This window comes from Arvicanthis niloticus, chromosome 15 (assembly GCF_011762505.2).
Source record: "Arvicanthis niloticus isolate mArvNil1 chromosome 15, mArvNil1.pat.X, whole genome shotgun sequence".
NCBI classification, from domain to species: domain Eukaryota; kingdom Metazoa; phylum Chordata; class Mammalia; order Rodentia; family Muridae; genus Arvicanthis; species Arvicanthis niloticus.
The window spans coordinates 24613728-24635398 of NC_047672.1; the positions used below are offsets into that span (position 1 = coordinate 24613728).

The 21671-nt window shown below is 46.5% G+C and overlaps 1 protein-coding gene across 3 annotated transcripts in view; it reads right to left on the bottom strand.

Moving 5' to 3' along the window:
* The window catches only part of Tbxas1 (thromboxane A synthase 1), a 169292-nt gene extending 153992 nt beyond the window's left edge, over positions 1 to 15300 (bottom strand). For all 3 annotated transcript variants that reach the window (XM_076913512.1, XM_076913511.1, XM_034519692.2), the window contains exon 1: positions 15047 to 15300. In XM_076913512.1, the coding sequence (XP_076769627.1) occupies positions 15047 to 15135 (89 nt within the window). In that variant the 5' untranslated portion in view covers positions 15136 to 15300. The remainder of the gene's footprint in view (positions 1 to 15046) is intronic.
* Positions 15301 to 21671: the final 6371 nt, after the last annotated feature.

Genomic DNA, 21671 nt, shown 5'->3' on the forward strand with positions numbered 1-21671 from the left:
TGGCTCAGGCAGGACTAGTGCCTCCCGTTACAGGGTGTAGTCTTTTTCCCCAGCTCATAAGGCAGTTTTGAGTCAAAGCCTCCACCATGTTGCTGACTCTTCTTCTGTGTTCCATATCCTTGCACTGGCCTAGGACAGGCTTCCTCAAACCTTAGCCCAATTATAACCACATAAAGCAAACTCACCCCACTCTCAGTGCAGAACAGAGCTACTCCGACCAAGGCACACACCATGGAAAATCTAGATGTGATTGTGACTGAGTTCGGGATGGCTTGTTATACAGCACTAGCTGACTGATACATCTACATTCACTTAATTTCTCTTGACTCTCATTTCTGCATCTATAAAATGGGACCGATGGATTATAATCAGTAAACGCAACCTTTTTACTCATGATGCACTAATAACAACTGTGCTAAATAGTGGCTATGACACAGGCCCAATAGTACCAGAAAGTAAACATACTAGAGACTAAACACTATAAGTAGAAAAGGATGGGAAGATTTTAATTGAGGTTATGAACTCGGGACATATTGGTGTTCTTAGAGTGAGTTGTTAAAGTGGGAAATGAAGTCCCCCTATAGAGCTATGGTGGTCTGAATGTCCCCCATAGGTTTGGGAGCCTTGATACTCAGTGACGTTGTTTGGGAGGCCATGGAGCCTGTAGAAGAAGGAGCCTTGCTAGAGGAAGTACAACATGGGGGCAGGAGATGGCTTTGTTATTTTACCCCACTTCCTTCTGGCTTTCACCACTCCCTGTTTATGGCTGAAGATCTGAGCTCTCAGATTCCTGCTTCGGCTGCCATGCTTGTCTGCTATCCTCTCTCAGAAACCATAGGCCAAAATGAACTCCTTCCCATAAGTACCTTTTGGTCATGGTGTTTTATCATAGCAGCAGAAAGTAACTAATACAGAAATTAGTGCCAGGATTGTGAGGCATGGCTAACACAGTCCAGACCACATTCTTTTGGGCAAGACTGAGTTTGGAACTTTGGGCTGGAAAAGCTGTTGAGCGCTTGGAGTTTCACAGCTATTCTGTAGGAGCTTATAAAAGAACGTGGTAAGTAATTCAGATAGTGAAGGCCTGGCTTGTGAAATTAAGAGTCTTTAAAGGGCTCTATCAGGGCCATTTGTGTGATACGTTTTAACTAATAATACGTGGCTTCTGGTGGGCTGTAGCTGAAGAGTCACCTGTTAACAAGAGACTAGCACCACTGAAGTCTGTGGAGCATTTTCATGATTAATGATTGATGTAGGAGGATCTAGCCCACTGTGGGCGGCACCATCCCCTGGGCAGGTGGTTTGGGGTAGTTTAAGAAATCAGGCTAAGCGCTTGCATCAAAAGCAAACCAGTAAACAGCACTCCACGGGCTCTGCTTCAGTTCCTGCCTCCAGGTTCCTGCTCTGATTTCCCATCATGATGAGCTATAGCCTGCAAGCCAAACAACCCCTTTCCTCCCCCCAGGTTGTTTTTGGTCAGTGTTTTATCACAACAACAGGATCCAAACTACAACAGAGCTAAAAGGTAAGTTGGCAAGTTGGGGGTCAGGTGGGGTCCTCTCGAGCCACTTGGCTGGCAAGGGAAGGGAGGATGGAGTGGTAGTGAGCAGAGTATATGTCGTCAAGAAAGAGATGGGTAAGTGGTCGGTTGTGGGTTATTTGTTTAGCTGGATGATTGTCTGGTTAGTTGAATGGTTAGTTGATTGTTCGGTTGTTTGATTAGTGTATTGGTTAGCTGGCTGGTTGTTTGGTTGGGTTATTGGTTAGCTGATTGAATTTGAGATGTGGTTTGAGATAGAAGATAAGCAAGGTGTAACGAAACCTCTTTGGTGGCCTAGTAACGGACGAGGAGAACTGGGGCTTAGGCTACCACGAGCAGGGAACTCAATACCTGAACTACAAGAGAAAAGAGGAAGGCTTCACAGGGTTTACGTGCCAACTGGCCACACATCGTTTACTCTTCAAGTTCTCAGCCCCAAAGTCAAAGCAACCAGCAACCAACGAAAGGACAGTCCCATGAAAGGGGATGGCGTTCCTCCCTTCCAGTCATGTAATGAATGTAAACGTAACACGGGGAAACGTGAACATTTTCTGGGACTTGGACTGAGTTTGGGATTGCTTTGCAGAGCAGATACTTAGGACATAGATTTTGAAGTAACTAAGAGCTGATAGGGGTTAAGCGTAGCCACCAGTGGGTTAATAAGAGTACATGCTGTTGCTGTAAAGCATAGTGTTCAAAACGCCCTCACTTTCAAAGAGATGGGGACTTACAGCCATCTCCTCTTCACCATATAGGAAATAAAAGGTTCAAAGCTGGATGTCATGCTCCTGTACTGACTTTCTTGGGGGGGGGAGGGGGAATGGGAAAAAGAGAGAGAGACAGAGAGAGAGAGAGACAGAGAGAGAGAGAGAGAGAGAGAGAGAGAGAGAGAATGAACATGCACATACACTTAGGTAAACTGAGGCACAGTGTCTTACCTAGATTGCTAAGGTCTGAAGTCATAAGGTCAATCAGGATTTGAACCCAGGTCATCACAAAGCCCTAGTTCTGAGCCATTCTAGAAAGTGGGAAAAGCAGGCAAAAGTGAGGTGTCTGTGAACTGGCAAGCTGCCAGTGCACCTGAGAGTGTACCGGTCTCCTAAATGAGCTCAACTGCCCGCTTTGCCCCCTGATGGTGCCTCACATCTTTTCTCTAGTACGTAGAACAGAGATGGACTTCATTCCGCACCACAATGTGGCCTGAATTACAATGGAAAAATCTCTTAAAAATCAGAAGAAATCTCATCAAATGGGGCTGGTGGCTGGTTCCAGTTGTGCACAGCCAGACTGAGTGTTATTTATTCTCTAGGATGACAGAAAGCCAAAGAACAGTGACCGTGCACAGGGTGTTCATTTATGTCCCCACAAAGTCCTGTAAGTTGTGTCTTTCCATTCAACGCAGTCAACCAGATCAGATTCCTTCTGCACAATAGGAGCGTACTAAGTGCTTGGCCCCAATACTGAGTATTCCGATATAGCAAGTAATGTCTGCCCCTGGCCTTGGGGGCCAACCTTCAGATGGGGAAGCTGCTGGGTAATCAGGGAGAGAGGTGATAACGTGCGGTGCAGAGAGTATCTGAGAGCAAGAGTGAGAAGAGCTGAGAAGTGTCGGGAGATGCCCCAGCAAGGACAGGTCCCCAAGAGCCCGCAGGAGCCAGGGAGAGTTGAGCTGAGAAGATGGCCCTGGAAAGGTTTTTTTGTTTTGTTTTTTTGGTTTTTTTTCCACACTGAGGTATAGTTAGCTGCTTGTGGGGGGTCTCCTGACTGCAGGTGCAGAGTGGATTTGAGGAACTGGAGACAGGGCAATCGGAGTAAGTCCCCCCCCCACCCCCCAGTCTCAGATGCTTTAGAAGTCCTCAGGTGTAGGAGAGCAAGTAGAGAAGATGAGATGGGTTCAGGGCCACCTAGGAATGTAGCCTGGCTGGATTGATGACTATTTGACTGTAGGGGTCAGAGACAGGGGCGGGGCAGGACAAGACAGAGTCCCAGAGAGCGAGTGGGTGGCCAGGTAGGAAGTGTAGGTGTGCAGAGAAGCTATTGAATCTTCTCTAACCCACAGGGAAACAAGAAAGGAAGTGTGACCTGCCCAACATCACTCTGCAGGAGATTGTTGGTCCCTAAATGAAAGGCCTGGCTGCTTCCCAGAGCACAACACTTTTCCTGAGGACTTTCCATCCTCAACCTCCATTGTTCAGGGAAAGTGGCTGCTACAGTGCCCAGTGTGTGTGTGTGTGTGTGTGTGTGTGTGTGTGTGTGTGTGTACGCTCAGAGAGGGTTAAGAGATATAACTGATTATACTTCCCTCTCAGTGCTTTGCAGCCTGTGGCCCACTGCTCATTGATTTGTGGAGGTGGGGGATGGTATGTGAGGTATTTTCCACATCTCAGGGAGCCTAATGTAAATTGTGCATTTATTGACAATACGAGGGTGCAGGTTAGCTAAAATGTCAAGTCTTTTTTACTCGGGAGCCGAATGACAACTTGGCCCACTGTTGCTGGCGCTCTCATTGATCAGCTCGGCTCCTTGGCAGAGCTTCCAATTGGCTTGAATCTGAATAATTACGATGGGAAAGATCAATCAGTCTCTACATAAATACACATTGTGGTCGGGACAACAGAGCACTGGACCTGTGGGGACAGTCATATCAACAGTGGATGTTGGTGAAGAGCTTAGATGCTATTGCTCCAAACAGCTGGGGCTGGAAATCAATAGGACAATGCAGAGCCATGCCTGCCCTTTGATACTTCTCTATGGGTACTTAGATGCCTCTTCTCCCCTCCCAGGGGACCAGGGTGCTCTGCACAACCACCACCTCCATCACTGACTTCGTCTTCATTCCTCCAGCCCATCTTTCCTATTCTTGTTCTCTCATTTCTAATATTTTATCTCCCTAAATTTGTGGGACTGATGCCCACAGCATATCCTTGAGGCAGTGCACAGTCCAGGAAATCTTTGGCATTCAGTGCTTGAAGGAACAGAGAATTTATTTACTCTTTCAAGTAAAAGACATAAGCAAAGCAGTCTACCAGGTGCTGAAAATACAATGGCTTTAGTGGGCACATGGGAGAGAAACTTGCCCCACCCCACCCCTGCATACACAAGTGCACTCGTGCACATTTGACCATATAGGCATGACAGTATCCCATGAAGCAAGGGCACTGTCTTAGTTAGTGTGGCATCACAATGGTGACTGACATTTACTGAGCAGCTATGAGGTACTTGTGGCCTTAACTCAGTTGATGCCCTCAGGACATGGTCAGGTCAGGAAGACAGGATATGTATGTACAACAAAACCATGTTGTAGCATCTAGAAAGAACAAGGCAGAAAGACAAGACTCATTGGGGACTAGCCTAGTTGAGGAGTCCTTTATGGAAGGAGAACACTAAGCTGGCTTTTGAAGGGTGGGCAGGATGTAATGAAACAACTGGGGAAGGCGTTCCGGCAGCAGGGCTAGTGGGAGAGGAGGGTGCTGTGTGACAGGCTGGAGAGGACAACAGGAGATTTCAGGGTATTCGCTGATCAGAATGTGGAGGCCGATGTGGATGCGGTGTGGAGAGGTGCTGGCTCTCTCTGCCTCTTTCTCCTGCATGTCTTTGTGCAATACTCAGGAGGTAGGGTGTTGGTGGAGGGGAAGCCGCTATTTCTAGGAGGTTGGCTTGGCTTTTTGGATTACCTCTGACACCATTTTCCCATTTTGAAAAAAAAAAATAGGGGACTAGCCTTCTTCTGGGTCTTTGTTCAGGAAATGACTGTCCCTGGAGATGAAACGTCAGAAGCACATTTTGTGTGGGGATGGGTAGTCCAGCAGCATGGCCCAGAGCTGGACTCTGCTTAGGTTGGTGACAATCCAAAAATGCCAAGGGCTCCAGAGGAACCCTAGCTCCACAGTCCTCCTCACCCCAGCAACAGCATGAGCATCTGCCCTTTGTCTCTTAGCTCCCCGAAGACACTTTCCATGCAAGTTATCCCTGACATAAGGAACAAGTCTCTACAAGGCCCCTGGGGTCCCCAAAGATAAGTGCTTACTTTAAATGACAAAGGATAGCCTATTTGTTCTTGGGGTATCTGGGGATGGGGGAAGGGACTACTTAGCAGCTCTCTTTCTGGGAAAGTCACTTCTTCCTAAGCAAAGAAACATCCAACAGTCGCCGAATATCTGAGTGAGACAGACAGAAAGTTGACACTCTGCTTTGTCGATGTAAGCAGCAAGGTTCTTAGTTCATTTCTGCCTATTATGCTTTTGATGCCAAATGGCTCCCACAGCTAGTGTGTTTGAATACTTGGTCCTCGGTGGAGGGAATGTTTTGAACATGAGTGGATCCTTTGGAACTATGGCCTAATAAACAGAAATGGGTGAGCATTGGAGGTGATAGCCACTCCAGATTCTGGCCTGACTCCGGCTTACAGATCCACCAAGAAGTGAAGTATCAATGCTATGAGCTACTACCACCATGGGTGAGGCGCCTCTATGGCCACCATAATGGAGGAGTCATGAAGTCATGAAGCAAAATAAATCTCTCCCCCCTTAAATGTTCTTGTAAGTTATTTGGTCATACTACATAAAAGCAACTGGTACCCCTGCTTCAAGGCTAGATGCTACCAAAGGCCTGGATTCCTTCCCAGAGGAGAGCAAGGATGGAGGATTGTCTCAGTCAGTAAAGGACATCCCATACAGCATGAAGACCTGAATTCAGACTCCCAGCATCCATGTAAAAAGCCAAACATGCTAGCATGCACCTATAATCCCAGTACTGGGAGGAAGCAGAAACAGGAGGATCCTGGTGCTTGTTGGCTAGCCAGCCTACCCAATTGGTGAGCTCCAGGTTCATTCAGCAAAAGTCTATGTCAAAATGGTGATGATGATGATGATGATGATGATGATGATGTAGTGTGGGGCTGGAGAAATGGCTCAGCAGTTAAAAGCATGTATTTTTCTTATAGAGGACCCCAGTTCAGTTCCCAGCACCCACATCTAGAGTCTCACAGCTGCCTGTAACTCCAGCTCCAGCTCTAGGGAATTCAATGTCCTCTTCTAGCCTCCAAAGGCATCTGCCATTACCACCCAGGTACAGACACATAATATTTTAAAATGGAAGTAGAGAAGCTACTTGAGGAGTATGCCTGATGTTGGCCTTTTGTGCATGCGCGCGCGTACACACAGACACACACACACAGACACACACACAGAAGGAGGGGGAGAGAGAGAGAGAGAGAGAGAGAGAGAGAGAGAGAGAGAGAGAGAGAAACAATGAGAATATTGCCATAGTTTTCTAGACAAAAGCAAAACCAAACCTCATCTGCTCAGTGAATTTGGCTGTCCGCTGGAATTCGGTCTTCTATAACTGGTCCATTTGCTTCCATAAGCAAATAGTGCCTGGAAGCTTTATTATTTATAATCACTTTTATTTGGATTGCAGATACTATTAGCCAGTTTAATTACCTATTTGCCAAATTGGGAGCTATTTTTAAGGACCAATCCACTCTGAACAATAATGCTTTGCCGGAGGGCTTCCCAGAGCCCACACCTAGATACCTCACACCTCCCCGCAGCAGAGTCCTAAGGACACGGTTTCTGAGAGTGGTGGGTCTGCAGTGAGGGCTCGGCCTATCAGGGAAACTCCTCTGAAGGTCATAAAATGCATCTGGCTGTATACGATCTGGTGCGTATGCTAAAATAATCAGTCATGTTGCTTTACAGTCACACCTCGTACTCCCATTCTGGAAAATCAATAAAGTGAAAAGAAGGACAGAGTCACCGTGCATGACTATTGAAAAGAGAAAACAAAACAAACGGCCCATAATATTCTGTGGAAATAGTCCTGAAGGAAGGACCTAGTTCTCAAGCAGGTTTCATTTTTATCTCCACACTCATCAGTACCTTATTAAACTGAAGTACCTGGGCACAGATGCAAAAAATCAGAGAGAGCAGCGCCCATCCGTCTCCACACGCTCCGAGGCACCAGGAATCATCCACGGCCTTTGAAACGTGTTGCTAAACTGTCCACTATGCACACTCCTAATGTGCTTTCCACTGACTCTTATTCCTCTGATGGGCCCTTGCTGAGATCCTGCCTGACCTGCAATGTTCTCCCTCCTCTCCACTGCTCACTCTGTTCTTCCCTACACCAGGCCCATCCCCAAGACCATGTAAAGCCAGGCGACTAGTGGTACATGGTTGTCATGGCAGCACTTAAAAGACAGAGGCAGGAAAATCGGAAGTTTAAGATCATCCTTGACTACATACATATATGAGACCCTGTCTCAAAAACCAACCAACCAAACCAACAAACCAAACAAACAAACAAACAAACAAAGCAGGCCAGGCATGGTAGTAGATGCTGCTAATCCTAGCACTCGGGAGACAGAGGCAGGGGGATATGTGAGCTTAGTATTTCCCAGTGCATATCCTCATGTAAGCTTGCTCACACACATGCGCAACACCACTGCTCCACATCTGCCAGCATCTACCTGGGGCATGCTTAAGCAATTACTTTTCAAGTGTTTCCAGTCCGAGTGCCAGGCCAGCCAGGGCTACATGTGAGACCCTGTCTCAAACAAACAAACAAACAAACAAACAAACAAACAAACAAACATAGCAACAATAGCAGCAAAAGACTCGTGGTCTGGAGACATGAAACAGTTGTTAAGAGCACCAGCTACTCTTCCAAAGGACTGGGGTTCAATCCCCAGCACCCACAAGCCACTCACAACCTCCTGTAACTCCAGTTCCAGGGAATCTGACTCCCTCTACTGGCTTCCTTGGGTGCTGCATGCAGATATACAGGTGTAAAACACTCATAAAGAGTTAAAAATAAAGAAAAAATAATAAAAGCAAAGGTTGGGGGACTGGGCCTGGGAGGGGAGAAGTGACAGTCATTCACAAAGCTCCAGAGGAGACCCCACTGCTTCTGGGGTGTATTTCCAGGGTTCCAGGGCACTCTGTCAAGCCCAGGAGCTGCCAATTTGGATAAGTAGGAAACCCAGGCAAAAGAAAGAACCATCATTTGTGGGTCATTTGGGGTTTAGCTAATTTTGCAGGAGCAGTAGCTAGGTTCACATCCAACAACACTGAAGCCATTGAGTCCAGAGCCAGAAGGCTCAGTGCGTTTCTTTGACGCTGGCTACACGGTGCCTGAGTGCTTTGGTAGCTTCCCTGATGAATGGCAAGGGCATTCACTTGTTCTTTAGATACTACTTCTGTCACCTTGCTGCACAAACATTGTGCTTGTTGCTCCTCTGAGGTTGAACTTGGAGTCAGAGCTCATTGTGGACCCTAACTTTGCCACTAAACTCCATAGATTTCTCGTCCTGTAGGGAACAACACACCAACCCTTGGAACCTCGGGGCTCTAAAAAGGGTCATTTTAATCTTTCAGCCTCTTTGTAATAGTCTTCACTTTCTACCATCCCATAAATACATCTAGTCATCTTTTCCAGGGGGAAGGCCTTGACTTTCCCTTCCACCATGGCCACACACAGCATTAGTCCATCAAATGAATGTGGAAATGCCGGAGTAAATGAAATCAAAGAGGCTTTTTTTTTTTTTTCCTGTAGAATTTTCCAGGGCCCTTGATCTTCTATGAATCTCAAAGAAGGGAGGGTCCTACCTTAAATCTAACATTCCAATATTGTTAGGAACAAAGACAGTGGGAAGTGGCCAATCTTCCATCTGTGAATACTGACACCGTGAGCCTGGACATCTTTTCCTCCTTCCTTTGATTGTATCAGAAATCACATGTCCCTCCATATCCACCTGGCCTGATTTTCAAGAACCCCCAACAGACATCAAAACACAAGATTCTAGAAAATGATCCAGGCTTTGTGCATAATCTGTACACATCCTACTATGTGCTTGAATCACCTCTAGATGACTTATACTAGCCCATAAGATGGATGGACAGGCTAATAGATCCTATGCTCTACCATTAGAGAATGAAGGCAGGGCAAAGTCTGCACATGCTCAGTACAGGTGCGAGCATCAGAGGCCAAGCTCCATCACATGTAAATGATATACCAGGCAGGCAAAGCTCAGTCCAACGATGGGCGGAGGCTGAGGAGCCGTCATGTGGCAGGGAGGCACAACAGGAAGTACCACAGCATCGCTTTGTGCTGGTGGATCCAGTGTAGTGTCTGCCCGTGGCCAACTCATATTTGTTTTCTGGAGTTTCCACCATCTTTGTTTTATTTTGTCTTAATATTTCAATCTGAGGTTGGTTGAACCCATGAACACAGACGTGCACATAAGGAGCGCTGACCGTAATACTTTCTTGCTGTGTTCTGCTCCAGGTTTCTTATCTGGTACCCACATTCTACCCCAGTGGCTTATCTTAAATATGTCCTGGCTATAGATAAGGCTCTAGAATTGGAACTCAGTCTCCCATACAAAAAGCAAGCTCTCTTCTAAGAAACTTCTGAGCCTAGGGGTGGGGTTTTCCACAATAATCTCAAGTCCTAATAATCCTCAAACACGTTTTAATTTAAACTAGTCTTAGAAGCGTTTATCAGCACACCACTCCACTCAGATTCTTGTGTAAATGTTGAACTGGCTCATACCTCTGAACCCTGGACCCCGAGCTGTAAACACAGGCTGGCATCAAAGCCCTTCCTTCCATCTTCCACCTTAGCCCCCCCCCCCCCCCACCTCACAGTCTTCATGTGTAAAGTCTTGGGCTGCTCTTCCATCTTCGTACCACGTTCCAAGCTGAGCACACCGCCGCCCATCCAGTTCCCCCACATAAAACTGTGACACCTCAGGTTCTACCCCTCCCTGCTCAAAGTACACATCTGCTTCCTCTGTCACCCTGTACTTGATGAAAGGAGCAATTTCCCCCTACCCCTCTCTCTGGCTAAGTATTTACACTCCATTAAGAACTAGGAAAGCTATAGAAAGACTAAAAGAAGAAGAAAAAAATCTCTCCTAAGCCCATTGCTGAAAGAAGTCTATTATTAATAGTTGGGCTATTTCTTCACACTCTTCCTAACAAGATAAAGAAATCTTTCTCTACCCCAGGAATCCAGCTGCCAGGCCTAAGGCATCGCTTGAAAGTTGAAACACACTAGTAGTTCTTAAGGGTGCCTTAAGCAATATTCAACTCAACTTACTTCTTGGAGTAAGAATTTTGCAAAATGAGCCAGCTAATCCCAGCACTTGGGAGGCAGAGACAGGCGGATTTCTGAGTTCGAGGCCAGCCTGGTCTACAGAGTGAGTTCCAGGACAGCCAGGGCTACACAGAGAAACCCTATCTCGAAAAACCAAAAAAAAAAAAAAAAAAAAAAAAAAAAAAATCTGCAAAATGATGTTCTTCCCACCCCCCCCACCTCCACCCCCACCCCTGCCATCTCAATGCTGGGTATGAAACCCATGGTTTTGTTTGTGCTACACAAGCCCTCTACCACTAAGCTATATCACCAGGAAAAAAGTGAGTTTTAATCTAATGAGGGTAAGGCAATGGTTTAGTGGGTAAAGCGCTTACTTGGAAAAAATGAAGAGCTGAGTTTGGATTCCTAGCATTAAACAAGAAAACTGGTCTGGTAGTCAATCAGGCTGAGTAAAAGACCCTGTCCCAATATATATGATAGAGAGCAAAATAAGACGGTACCAACATACACACACACACACACACACACAGACACACACTTCATACAATGTGCTAATCACTATGACATAAGCTTCATATCCTTGCCGCTAATATAATCGATGTCCCCAGCTCCATCCCCTGTCCTAAGTGAAGCAGCCCCAACCCCATGGTGCCCCAGATGACTCCACTCAGGCAAGCATCAGAACATTTAAATGAACATCATTGAAAAATCATACCAATTCAGTCTGGGGGAAATGATCAAAAAATATCACACCTGGCTTACAGCCGTCTCTCTTAAATAAAATGGATTGAATTTTGTCTTTCCTCCAAACCCACTCATATACTTAATAGTCATTTGCTTATTATTACTTTGGTCTCTGCTCTATAAGGTAAGCGGGGCCATGAAACCAATGCAGCTGACAGCATTATAAAGGCAGGCACCACGCTGCCTCACACGGTGCACGTGAGGTCTTCAGGAAGCAAATGAGGCTCATGACAACAGGTTTGGGTTTCAGAGCCATGAAGTCTAACAGAAGGCTAAAGGAGAAAGGACTGGCAGACTCGGGGTCTTCTGCCAACATTTATTAGACATCTATGTGCCAGCCTTGTGAACAAAAGAGACGGGATGAAGAGGCTGCTAAAAGCAGAGGGGACTTCTTAGTGGCTCTGGAAGAAGAAAGGAAATACTCCACCCAGAACACACCCCCGAGCTAAGTGTTGAAGGAGGGAGCAGAGGGAAAGGTTTTCTATGCAAGGAGACGGGCCGTGCGTGGCGTGAGACACTCAGCACTGAGCGGTTCCGTGAGCGGTTCCATGTGACCCATGCACAGGATTTTGGGAGACCCTGGGGAGATGGAGTGGCTGAAGAAACTGAAGCTGATAAACATGGACTCAAATTGACGTCATTCAGCCAAACACGAGCAGTGCTTGTGTGCCATGGGCTTGATGGCTTCCGGAATCACAGTGAGAGAAGGTGCTGCAGAAGGCCTTGAAGAATTAATTCACAGATTTGAGGTGACAAGATGAAACTCCAGGGTTCCTGGTGCCTTTATCTGCTCAGCAGTTAGACTCTCACTTGCAGTCTCCCCAGACTGATGGGACCCCTAAAGGAAGTCAGTTAGGTGTATCCAACCCTCATCCCAGGGGCCACATAGGGGCAAAGATATCTATGAATTCAGCCCAACAGAAAAACTTAAAACATGAGATTTTTGCGTGTGGTTTTTCTCTTGTAACAGAATTGCATAGTTCTCAATTACGAACTTTACAGATGACCACATTTTGTGCCAAATACCAAAGGGCTAGCCACTCCCAGAAGGCAGTCCAGTAGAACACACCACTCGCTACAAACACTCTTGGGTCTGAGATGACTGTGGTGGTCTCTCTATACCTCAGATTCCTGGTCTTTGGCCCCTCCTCTAGAGACACAGCCCCTCCTACACATATATAGACGCTCGCAGGAGATGTAGCCTCAGTCTGGGAAACCCTGCCAAAGGCAGAGGCTAGAGATTCTTCTAATGACTGCCTAGAGTCTTGCCAGAATAGGAACATGAGGAGCCCAGGCATGGCTGTTATTAAGCCAGATGGAGGCACACATACAAGGGTACCATGGCCACAGCCATACTCCCCGATGCTTCCTCCCCAGCAACCCTTACCTTGGTAGACACTGCACTCACTCCTCACCCCACCCCCACCACAGCCTTGTCTCCCAGTCCCTGGCTCATTTGATCCAAATCTCCCGTTCCCTGACCTTATACTCAGGCCTCCCACCATGCTGGCACACATTAACAAGTCGATAAATATTTCTGTGATAACAAATGGAAGCTAACTGTTACTGCCTAGTCACCACCTGTGCTCTGAGCCGCTCTCCTCACTCGGTGTCTTTGAACCTAGTTATTAATAGGGCCTGGGAGTAGATTCCACACGCACAGCTGCCTTGCCGGGTGGTGTGTCCGTGAGTCTCTGCGGAAAGCTGATTGGGAACACCTGGCTATGCTTATCAGGCGAGACTCGGGCCCTTTCCACGATCAGAGCAATGGTAACGTATGCGACCCACTCATTTGCTCATCAAACATTTATTGAGGCCGTGCTATATGTCAGGTGCAGAGCTGAGAGTTAAGAATTCAGAAATGAAAAGGACACAGAGTGGGAGTGTAGAAACGTGTACAAGAGGGGCACTGATGCTGCTGGACCACCTGGAAGACTCAAGAGGCTTTGAGCATCACAGACACAGCTGATGAAGAGGAAGCAATATTAATAAGCATTTCTTTTTTCTTTTCTTTTCTTTTCTTTTCTTTTTTTTTTTTTTTTTTTTTTTGAGACAAGATCTTATATAGTCTGGGTTGGCTAAGGATGATCTTGTACTTCTCTTCCTGCTTTCACCTCCCAAGTTCTGGGATTGCATATAGATTAATGTCACCATATCCAGTGTGGATGATACCAGGCTTTGTCCATGCAGCAAGCTCTCTATCGCCTGAGCTATAGCCCATAATCAGAACGGTAATAAAAAATGAGAATACACATAAAGCAAACCACTAAAGACTTTCCTTTTTCAGTGTGTGTTGGGGGGTTAAACCTAAGACTTTGCACACACTACCCATGCATTCTTCCCCTGAGCTATCCTCCCCACCCACAGACATGCTTTCCTCTGCTTTTAGTAGGAGTCAGTTATAGTTGTAGGCACCTATTATGCACCTACTGTATGCCACTTACTTTGTTTTGTATTCCACAGAACCTAAAGCTGCACTGAAGTGGGCTGTTAGTGTTTGGGGCAAGGGGCTACCCTTTGTTCTTGTTCTCACACGTGGTTGATTTCAATGCCAGATAAACTATGCTGAGACAGAAAAGTTCAAAAAATAATTAAAAACCAGTTAAAAACCAAAAGAGCACTGGGCCCAATGCTGGGCTTCAGAGCCAATTTTCAAGAAGTCATTTCATCATCAGAGAACATCAAACACACATTCCACTTTCAGCTATGCAAATTCCAAAAGAATAATACCTCGCATTTGCATAATGCTTGATGTTTTTCAAAGTGCCTTCCTAGTTATTAATCTACAGGAGGCTTTATTACCACTAGAAACATAAATTGGAACTCTCTTCCAGCTCTATTGTTTGGTTTTTTTTTTTTTTTTTTTTTTTTTTTTTTTTTCCACTTTCCCCTTAAAACCCAGAGACACCTAAATCCAGGTGTTTGGGAATCCATGGGTCACTCCAGGAGATGTAAGGACCCCACTGGCTAGACACAAATGTAGCACATTGTGACGTCTTTCCTCACAATCATCCCTAGGGCCAGCTTTTAAAAAAACAAAAGTCTGCTGTTGAACTAACAAGCACACAGAGAGCCACAGTGTAGCTCCAGCTCAGGATTCCCTCTGGGTCCCCAGGTTCATGGACACGGCACCTGGCACCAAATTTGGCACCCATTCCCTTCTACTACACATTAGAAAATCAGGGAATTTATTGTACCACTTTGTCCCTAAACCTGTAGGTATCTCTGTCACCAGCAAAGTTTGTTTGCTGAAGAGCTTCTGTGTCTTTAACTTGAAGTGAACCAAGAGGCTGAATCCGTTGTAAACCCAACATGAAGAAATGATTTTGAAAACCAAGGTGAGCGGGTGTGTCAGGGTTGGAGGAAGCCCTTCCAGCCATCCCTGATGCCTTTCCAACTCGCTTCTTTTCCCATTTCTTTCAGACTTAATTATGTGTAGCGTTCTCAGTCACTGAGTCACCAGCATTTCCTGACACTTGAATCTCATGCATTTTAGCAAAAGATTAACCTGGCTGTTTGCTTTTAATTCCGAAGCTGTGTTAATACTCAACTCCCTCTAGATTAGACAAGAAGAAAAACACACGCCCGCACACCCCACCTGGCACCACAGGCTCCTAGGCTGACATTTCTAGTGTCACAGTCCCTGCAGTTGGACGCACTTACCATTTCAGGAGGGCCAAGAGAGCCACGGACAGAGTCACAGTCACTATGGTGTCACTGACTTCGAACTTGAGAAGCTCCAATACTTCCATTGTTTTCTCTGAGACCCCAGAAGGGTGGTTCTCAGGAGGAAAGAGGGTGTTGATCTCCTGCCCCTATAGGAGTCCTGATCTGAATGTAGGAGATACTAGGTGATCAGCAACACTGAGTCCCCATCAACTGAGTCCCCCCAAAGTGCTCTTTCTTAGAGCGTGCCTTTCTTTATAAAGAGGAAGGAAGCAGTGGGAGAAACAAAGAGTTTCAGGGCAAGCCAGTGAATCAGCAACTTTATTTTCTTGATGACTGTGTTGTCAATAAACATTTATGTTAGCTTTCTTGGAAACAGGATCAGACAGACGGGCCTCGTGGTCATCAAGAAGCAAACTGGTTGTAACCATCGACTGCTCCTCAAATAAGCATTCCTCAGAGAAAGACCTCCCCCCCCCCCCAAATTTGCCTCTCTACACCTTTATCAATCTGTACTTCAGTGGTGACCTAGACCAGGACATTCTGAATGTCCCATGGCATCTGGAGGCTAGACACTAGCCAGCTAGAAAGCACTGTCTGCTTTGTTGCCAACTACCTCCAAGTCCATTGGTTATCAGATGCAACCTCCTGACTGAGAGGCATGTTCAGAGTACTGGTGCAGACCATAGATCTGGCCTTGGATGAGCATTCTCAGCGTGAGGTGGAGGGTTTGTTGGTTGTGTAAAAGCTCACTCACAGTCGTGTGTGGGTTGACTGTTCCAGCTCTGATCTGATTTGATGAAAGACACTGGATGATTTTATTTGCTTATTAGTCAGCGTGTTTCATCCTGAAGGTAGATAGGAAGGTTGGATGAGCGGGGAAACACTCGCCATGACGGTGTTCAGCCATTCATATAGTGGATATGGTGTCAGCATCTGCCATATTCACAAACGATGCTGGCCCCCAACCCTGGAGAAGTAAGCAGATGGATGAACAGTCTACAAATGAAGGAGTAATTACTAGTGGAGAACAGTGTTGTGGAGGTCTTAAAAACAGAGCTGTGGGCACAGCCAGTGGGATGAGCTGCTAGGTAGGTATAGTGGGGAAGACTCTGGGGAGCAAAGCTGTTAGCTGAGATTTGCCTGTGAAAGAGCAGTTTGTCCTGTAGAGAGCTTCAGTAGAGCAACAAGAGGACATGGGTGGAGGCCTGGCAGTGGGAAAACCTTTCTGCGCTTTAAGTGCCATGGTAAGACCCATGAGCCTAGAGTATGGAAGGCCTGCTGGGGAGGTAGTTGTGGAAAAGAACAGATGTCTGTAGAGGGCGGCCATCTACAGAGCCATAGTCAGAATCCTCACTTTATGTCCTGTCCTGTTCCACATTTGCATTCATCACAGGTCTCTCAGGCTGTGGCTGAAAGAGTCACTATAAATAGAGACTGCCACCTTCATCCAGGGATGTGGAAGCTTGGTCTAGACTGGGGAGCTAGGACAGAGCTGATCAAGGAGAATGATATTGGAAATTAACACTGTGGAAAATTTAGGTGGATGGATGAGAAAGGACCACCCCTAACTTCCAGACTCCTGGTGTGGTGCGGTGACATCTGGAGATGGAGAAAGCCGAGGGAAGATGTTCGGGGGCATGTGAGTGGGCTGTCAAGTCAGAACGGAACCTTGGCTGAGAATATAAACCACAATGGTCAGTGCCTGTAACACCAGCTGTGGAGATCCTGATGTATGCATTCACTAGTCCTCAAGACGTCACGTACTTAATTTCATTCATTCAACCCCACCCCCACCCCCCAACCCCCTGTGCTCAGGCTTAGCAGAGAAAGCCTGGGGATTAGTCCCACTTTACAGTAGAATAAACCGAGGCATGGGTGTGTGCTTTTAAAACTTCCTCATCAGATGGTGATATTCAAATGTGGAAGTCACCCACACAGCCCTGGCTATGAATTACAGAAGGATCACTGAATTACCACTGGAAATGAGAGGGTGCAGTTTTCGGGCACCAAGGCCTTTCCCTGTTCTCAGACTGCCCTGCCTTCTCATTTTGGATGCCTGTGTTGTAGCCCCTGTCCAGGGGCCCACATGAATTCAAATGTTTCAGCATTTCTAGACTTCCTATCCCTGTGTCCCATCCCATTAGTATCCATGTGATGTCAGCAGGTCTCTCTCTCTCTCTCTCTCTCTCTCTCTCTCTCTCTCTCTCTCTCTCTCTCCTCTCTCTCCCCCCACCCTCCAACCCCCCAGCATGTTTCTTCTCCACAGGGTCAAATGGCCTGCTAGGAACTTAAGGACCTACCATGAAGAGTGACAGCTAGTGCTAGTTACTGCTATGGGAGCAGTGGCAGGTTTTTGGCCAAGGGCTCAGGGCAGGAGTAATGACCTCAGATATGACTGAATTCAGTGCACATGTCAGAGCAACACTGATGGAAAAACAACTTATATGCATGTGTGTGTGGCAGTGTGTGTGACAGACATACACAGATATGCACACAGACACATACACACTGCTCCCTAAGGAATCCAAGGTGAAATAAGCATGGGAAAGGCTGATATAAACATTAATCACTAAGTTTATTTACTGCAGCCGTGCTCAGGGCTATGAAGTTGCTGATATACCCTGGGAATGTTAAGAGTGGGATGTGGCCAGCAGCACAGCCCAAGTGCCTTTGACCACAGAATCCTCCTTCAGGGGCGTTTATTAACAGCTCAGATCAAGTACTCTAAGGAACTTGCTCTAAGAAATGTTGGTCACTGTAAAGTCTTTTTTATAGAAAGGGAAACAGAAACTCAGAAAGCGAGAGGGGCTAGAATAAGGTCCCATAGTTTTGTCGTGGTAAAAGCTAGGTTGTTCATTCCACCCTGAATGTGTGTGTTATATCACCCTACAGATGAGGCATGCTCACACCTGACATGCCCCCTCCCTGTGGTGCTCATTGCAATGCTTTGGAATACAAGTGGCCAGACAGAGATATTCAGCTTTCTGAGGGGCCGTTCATGTCCCTAGGGACACTAAGTTCATGTGGTCATCCTTGTAACAGCTCTGGAGGTCTCCCAAGGTGAGCTTCGATCTGTAGAAACTGCAGATGCTATGGAGAGACAGTGTCTTGGTGAGTTTTCTGTCAGCTTGATACAAACCTAAACATATCCAGGAAGAGGAATTCTTAATGTAAAAAATGTCTCCATAGGACTGGCCTATAGGCAAATCGGTGAGGTGTTGTCTTGATTGGTGACTGATGTGGGAGGTGTCTCAGCTCACTGTGGGTGATGCCGGCCAGATGCTCCTGGGTTCTCTAAGAAAGCAGGCTGAACAAGCAAGTCATGGAGAGCAAGCCAGTAAGCAACACTCTTCCATGACCTCTGCATCAGCTCCTGACTTCTAGTTCCTGGCCTGACTTCCCTGGATGCTGGACTACACACCGTAAAATGAAATAAACCCTTTCCTCCCCAAGTTTCTTTTGGCCATAGAAAACTAAGACAGATGGCCACACCCTCTCTCTGTTTGCTGCAGGACGGAGATAATAACCAAGGACTGAGACAATAAGCTAGCCAAGATGAAGCGAAAGGAACAGAAATAAGTGACCTAAGGGATTTTCAGTGGGAAAGTAACATAATTGGGGATATATTAGAACTTTGAAGTTCATGAAGCAATACAGGGACATTCTGTTGACATATTAAAGCACTGTCCCTAATATATTGATACTTTTTCCATGTGGGAAAAAATTCTTATGTCCATGCCATCTTACCTACTGTGATGTATTCACGTCTACACTTCTGTGGTGTGTGTCACCTCTACATCCAGAGCAAGGTATCAACAGCTACTGATGGCTCTACTTTGTGGTTACTGGGGGGTCAATTAGCTGACCCTCTGCAGAGGGGCATTCACCTTGCTTCCAGTTTCTTGACTTCAAGGATCTTAAAAGTAGAGTAGCTGGATACAAAAGCAAGTGTTACCCTCTGTCCAAGCAGCATGGCTTCCTGAGCCCTGGTCCTGAGAGCTGTGTGTGAGGGAATCCACTGAGACCACATAGTGGGCAACCCTAGGGAGCATTTCTCTTGTCTCCACACTCTATCCCCTTTCCCTCTTTACTCTGAGGCAGACATTTTCCCAAAGTTGAGTCAACTGTTTTGACTTAAGTCTTGTGTTTCTTTTTAAGGATTTTCCTCCATAAATTCTGTGGTATTTCCTCCATATTCCTGTGTTTAAAAACTGCATGCGTGGATAAGAGGTGCCTTCCTTCTCAGTGGAAGGTTCCCAGCTGCTCAGTGCTAAGCTTGGCTGTCTCTGACAGAAAAACAAGGAAAAGCAAGGCAGAGGCAAAATGAGGCATCCTCAGGAAACACTCAATGCCAGGTTAGCCCTGAGTAAAGGGGTACAGTACCACCTTAGCACTATGCGAGCGTCTCTGTACATCACCTCAGAGGAACCCCGGGAAGAGGTGAGCAATGCTTTCCATTCCTGGGCTCCAAGCTGGAGAAAGTGGGAGTCAGTGATGTCAGACCTCCCCCAACCCTATGTGAAACTCAGACTCTCAGTAGATTCTGACTCAAAGCTCATGAGGACTTCTTATTTTTTCCCACAAAAGCTAATGTCCAGTCTGGGCCTTGGCATGCTGATCCTGTTTGTACAGTCAATCAACGGTAGGGATTTGGTTTGCTATGAGGCTGGTTTCTTTGGAATGCAAAGTTGTGCAGTTACAGAAAATGACCTGTTCTACCTCCTTGCAGAAGACAATAGGGCCCCTTGGGAAGACTCAAAACCTCAACTGCCCCAGTTCAGTCTTATCTCCTCATTGACCTCTAATACTTTAGAGACACTCTGGCCAGTTTTGAAGAACTCACTGGCAATTCCTAGGCACTAGGTACCAGGAATAGAATCTCATACAAGAGTCAGGTTTGCCAACAAAGATTTCATCTCCAAGGACGGAAAGGGCCCTAATACCTAAGTTCCATCTGCATTACAGCTTTGGTGTTATGAATACACAGCAGAAAGGGGATAAAATCAGGGGGAAGGAGACTGGAGAAAGGTTTGAAGTCAGTGAGACTAGACATAGAGAGCATTCTGGGATGTGCCCCACACAGGAACACAGCTGAGACCAAGTCAAAAGCATTGGAATCTGGGGGTGAATAGGAAAGACAGCAAGATACTCTCAGAGCAGATCATGAAAGGCATTGGGGGCCAGCCAAGAAGCTTACACCTCATTCCACAGTCAGAGATATCTGCAACAGCAGGTAAAATTAGGGGACAACACATTTGCTTCTAGAAATATCCATCAGCAAGTAGATAGGATGGTTTATACCTTTGAAGAAGAGTCTAGCCAAGAGGCTATGGGTCATCAAGGTAGGAGATGATGCTCTGAGTGAATCAGGAGGCAGGGAGACGGGTTAGGAGGGTGGGCTTTGAGGCTCTGGAAAGACACAATGGATGATAATATTCTGTGAGCGGGGTTGAGGGGATGAAGGATATCCAAGGTAATGCCTGACCTTCCGACGTCTCCCCTGAGTCCTTGATGGTATCCTGCAGCAGAGTGGGACATGGGGGGTGGGGGGAGTCCAGGAAAGAGCCTAGGTAAGGAAAGGACAGTGGCTTCAGGGTTTGCATGCTGAGCACAAGAACGTAAAGGACCTCAGAAGTAGCAAGGCTGAAGAAGAAGGCAGACCTGTAACAGTGAAGTGAAGGACCTGAGGCAAGAGAATGGTTTCTGTCTTCAGAGACATTTGCACGTGGATAGGATGGTGAGCCATTAAAAAACAAAAACTCAAGCCCCTGAACACACAGAACCCAGACAGTGTCGAGAAGTAGGCTGTAGAAAGAACATGAAGATGGCTCGGTTGGTAAAGATGCTTGCTGTGTAAACGACAGAATCCAATTTTAATACCCAGAACACACACAAAAGAGCCAGCTGTGGTAGCACAAGCTTAAATAAAATCCCAGTGCTGGAATGGTAGAGGCAAGGGAATCCCTAGGCCTCCTGAGCAGCCAGCGTGTCCTGCTGAGAAAGCCCCAGGCCAGTGAAAGACCCTGTCTCAAAAACCAAGGTAGATAGCATCTGAAGAAACAACACCCAACATTGACTTCTGACTTTCTCACATGCATGCACCCACAAGTGCACATGCACACACACACACACACACACACACACACACACACACAGAGTGTGCACAAGTACACAGGTAAACACACATGTACACATACATACACATACACAGAGTGCACATGTGCACATGCACACACATGTACACACACATAAACAGAGAGGGGGGGAGAGAGAGAGCGAGCACATGCTTCAAGGAAGAGCAGAGAGAAGTCTGGGAAAGAGAAGAGGGTGGATTCCCTAGAGCAAGAAAACCACAGAGAAGCCATATTCATTGCTGAGGGACACGGACCTTTTTATTCCTAAAGGTCCTGAGTTTAAGTCTTTACACTGTAGCTCTCTAATGCAGATGGTCTTAGAAACTTACATTATTCCTCCAAATCTCAATTTTCTTCCCACTTCTCAGAGTTGTGGGGACAGGGATGCGCCCTGTGTAGCTGGCTTAGTAAAACTTCAACACAGCAAGCACTTGATGCAAGCAAGCTCTGCTCGTCTTTTCCGAAGCCACAGGACACAGCCAAGG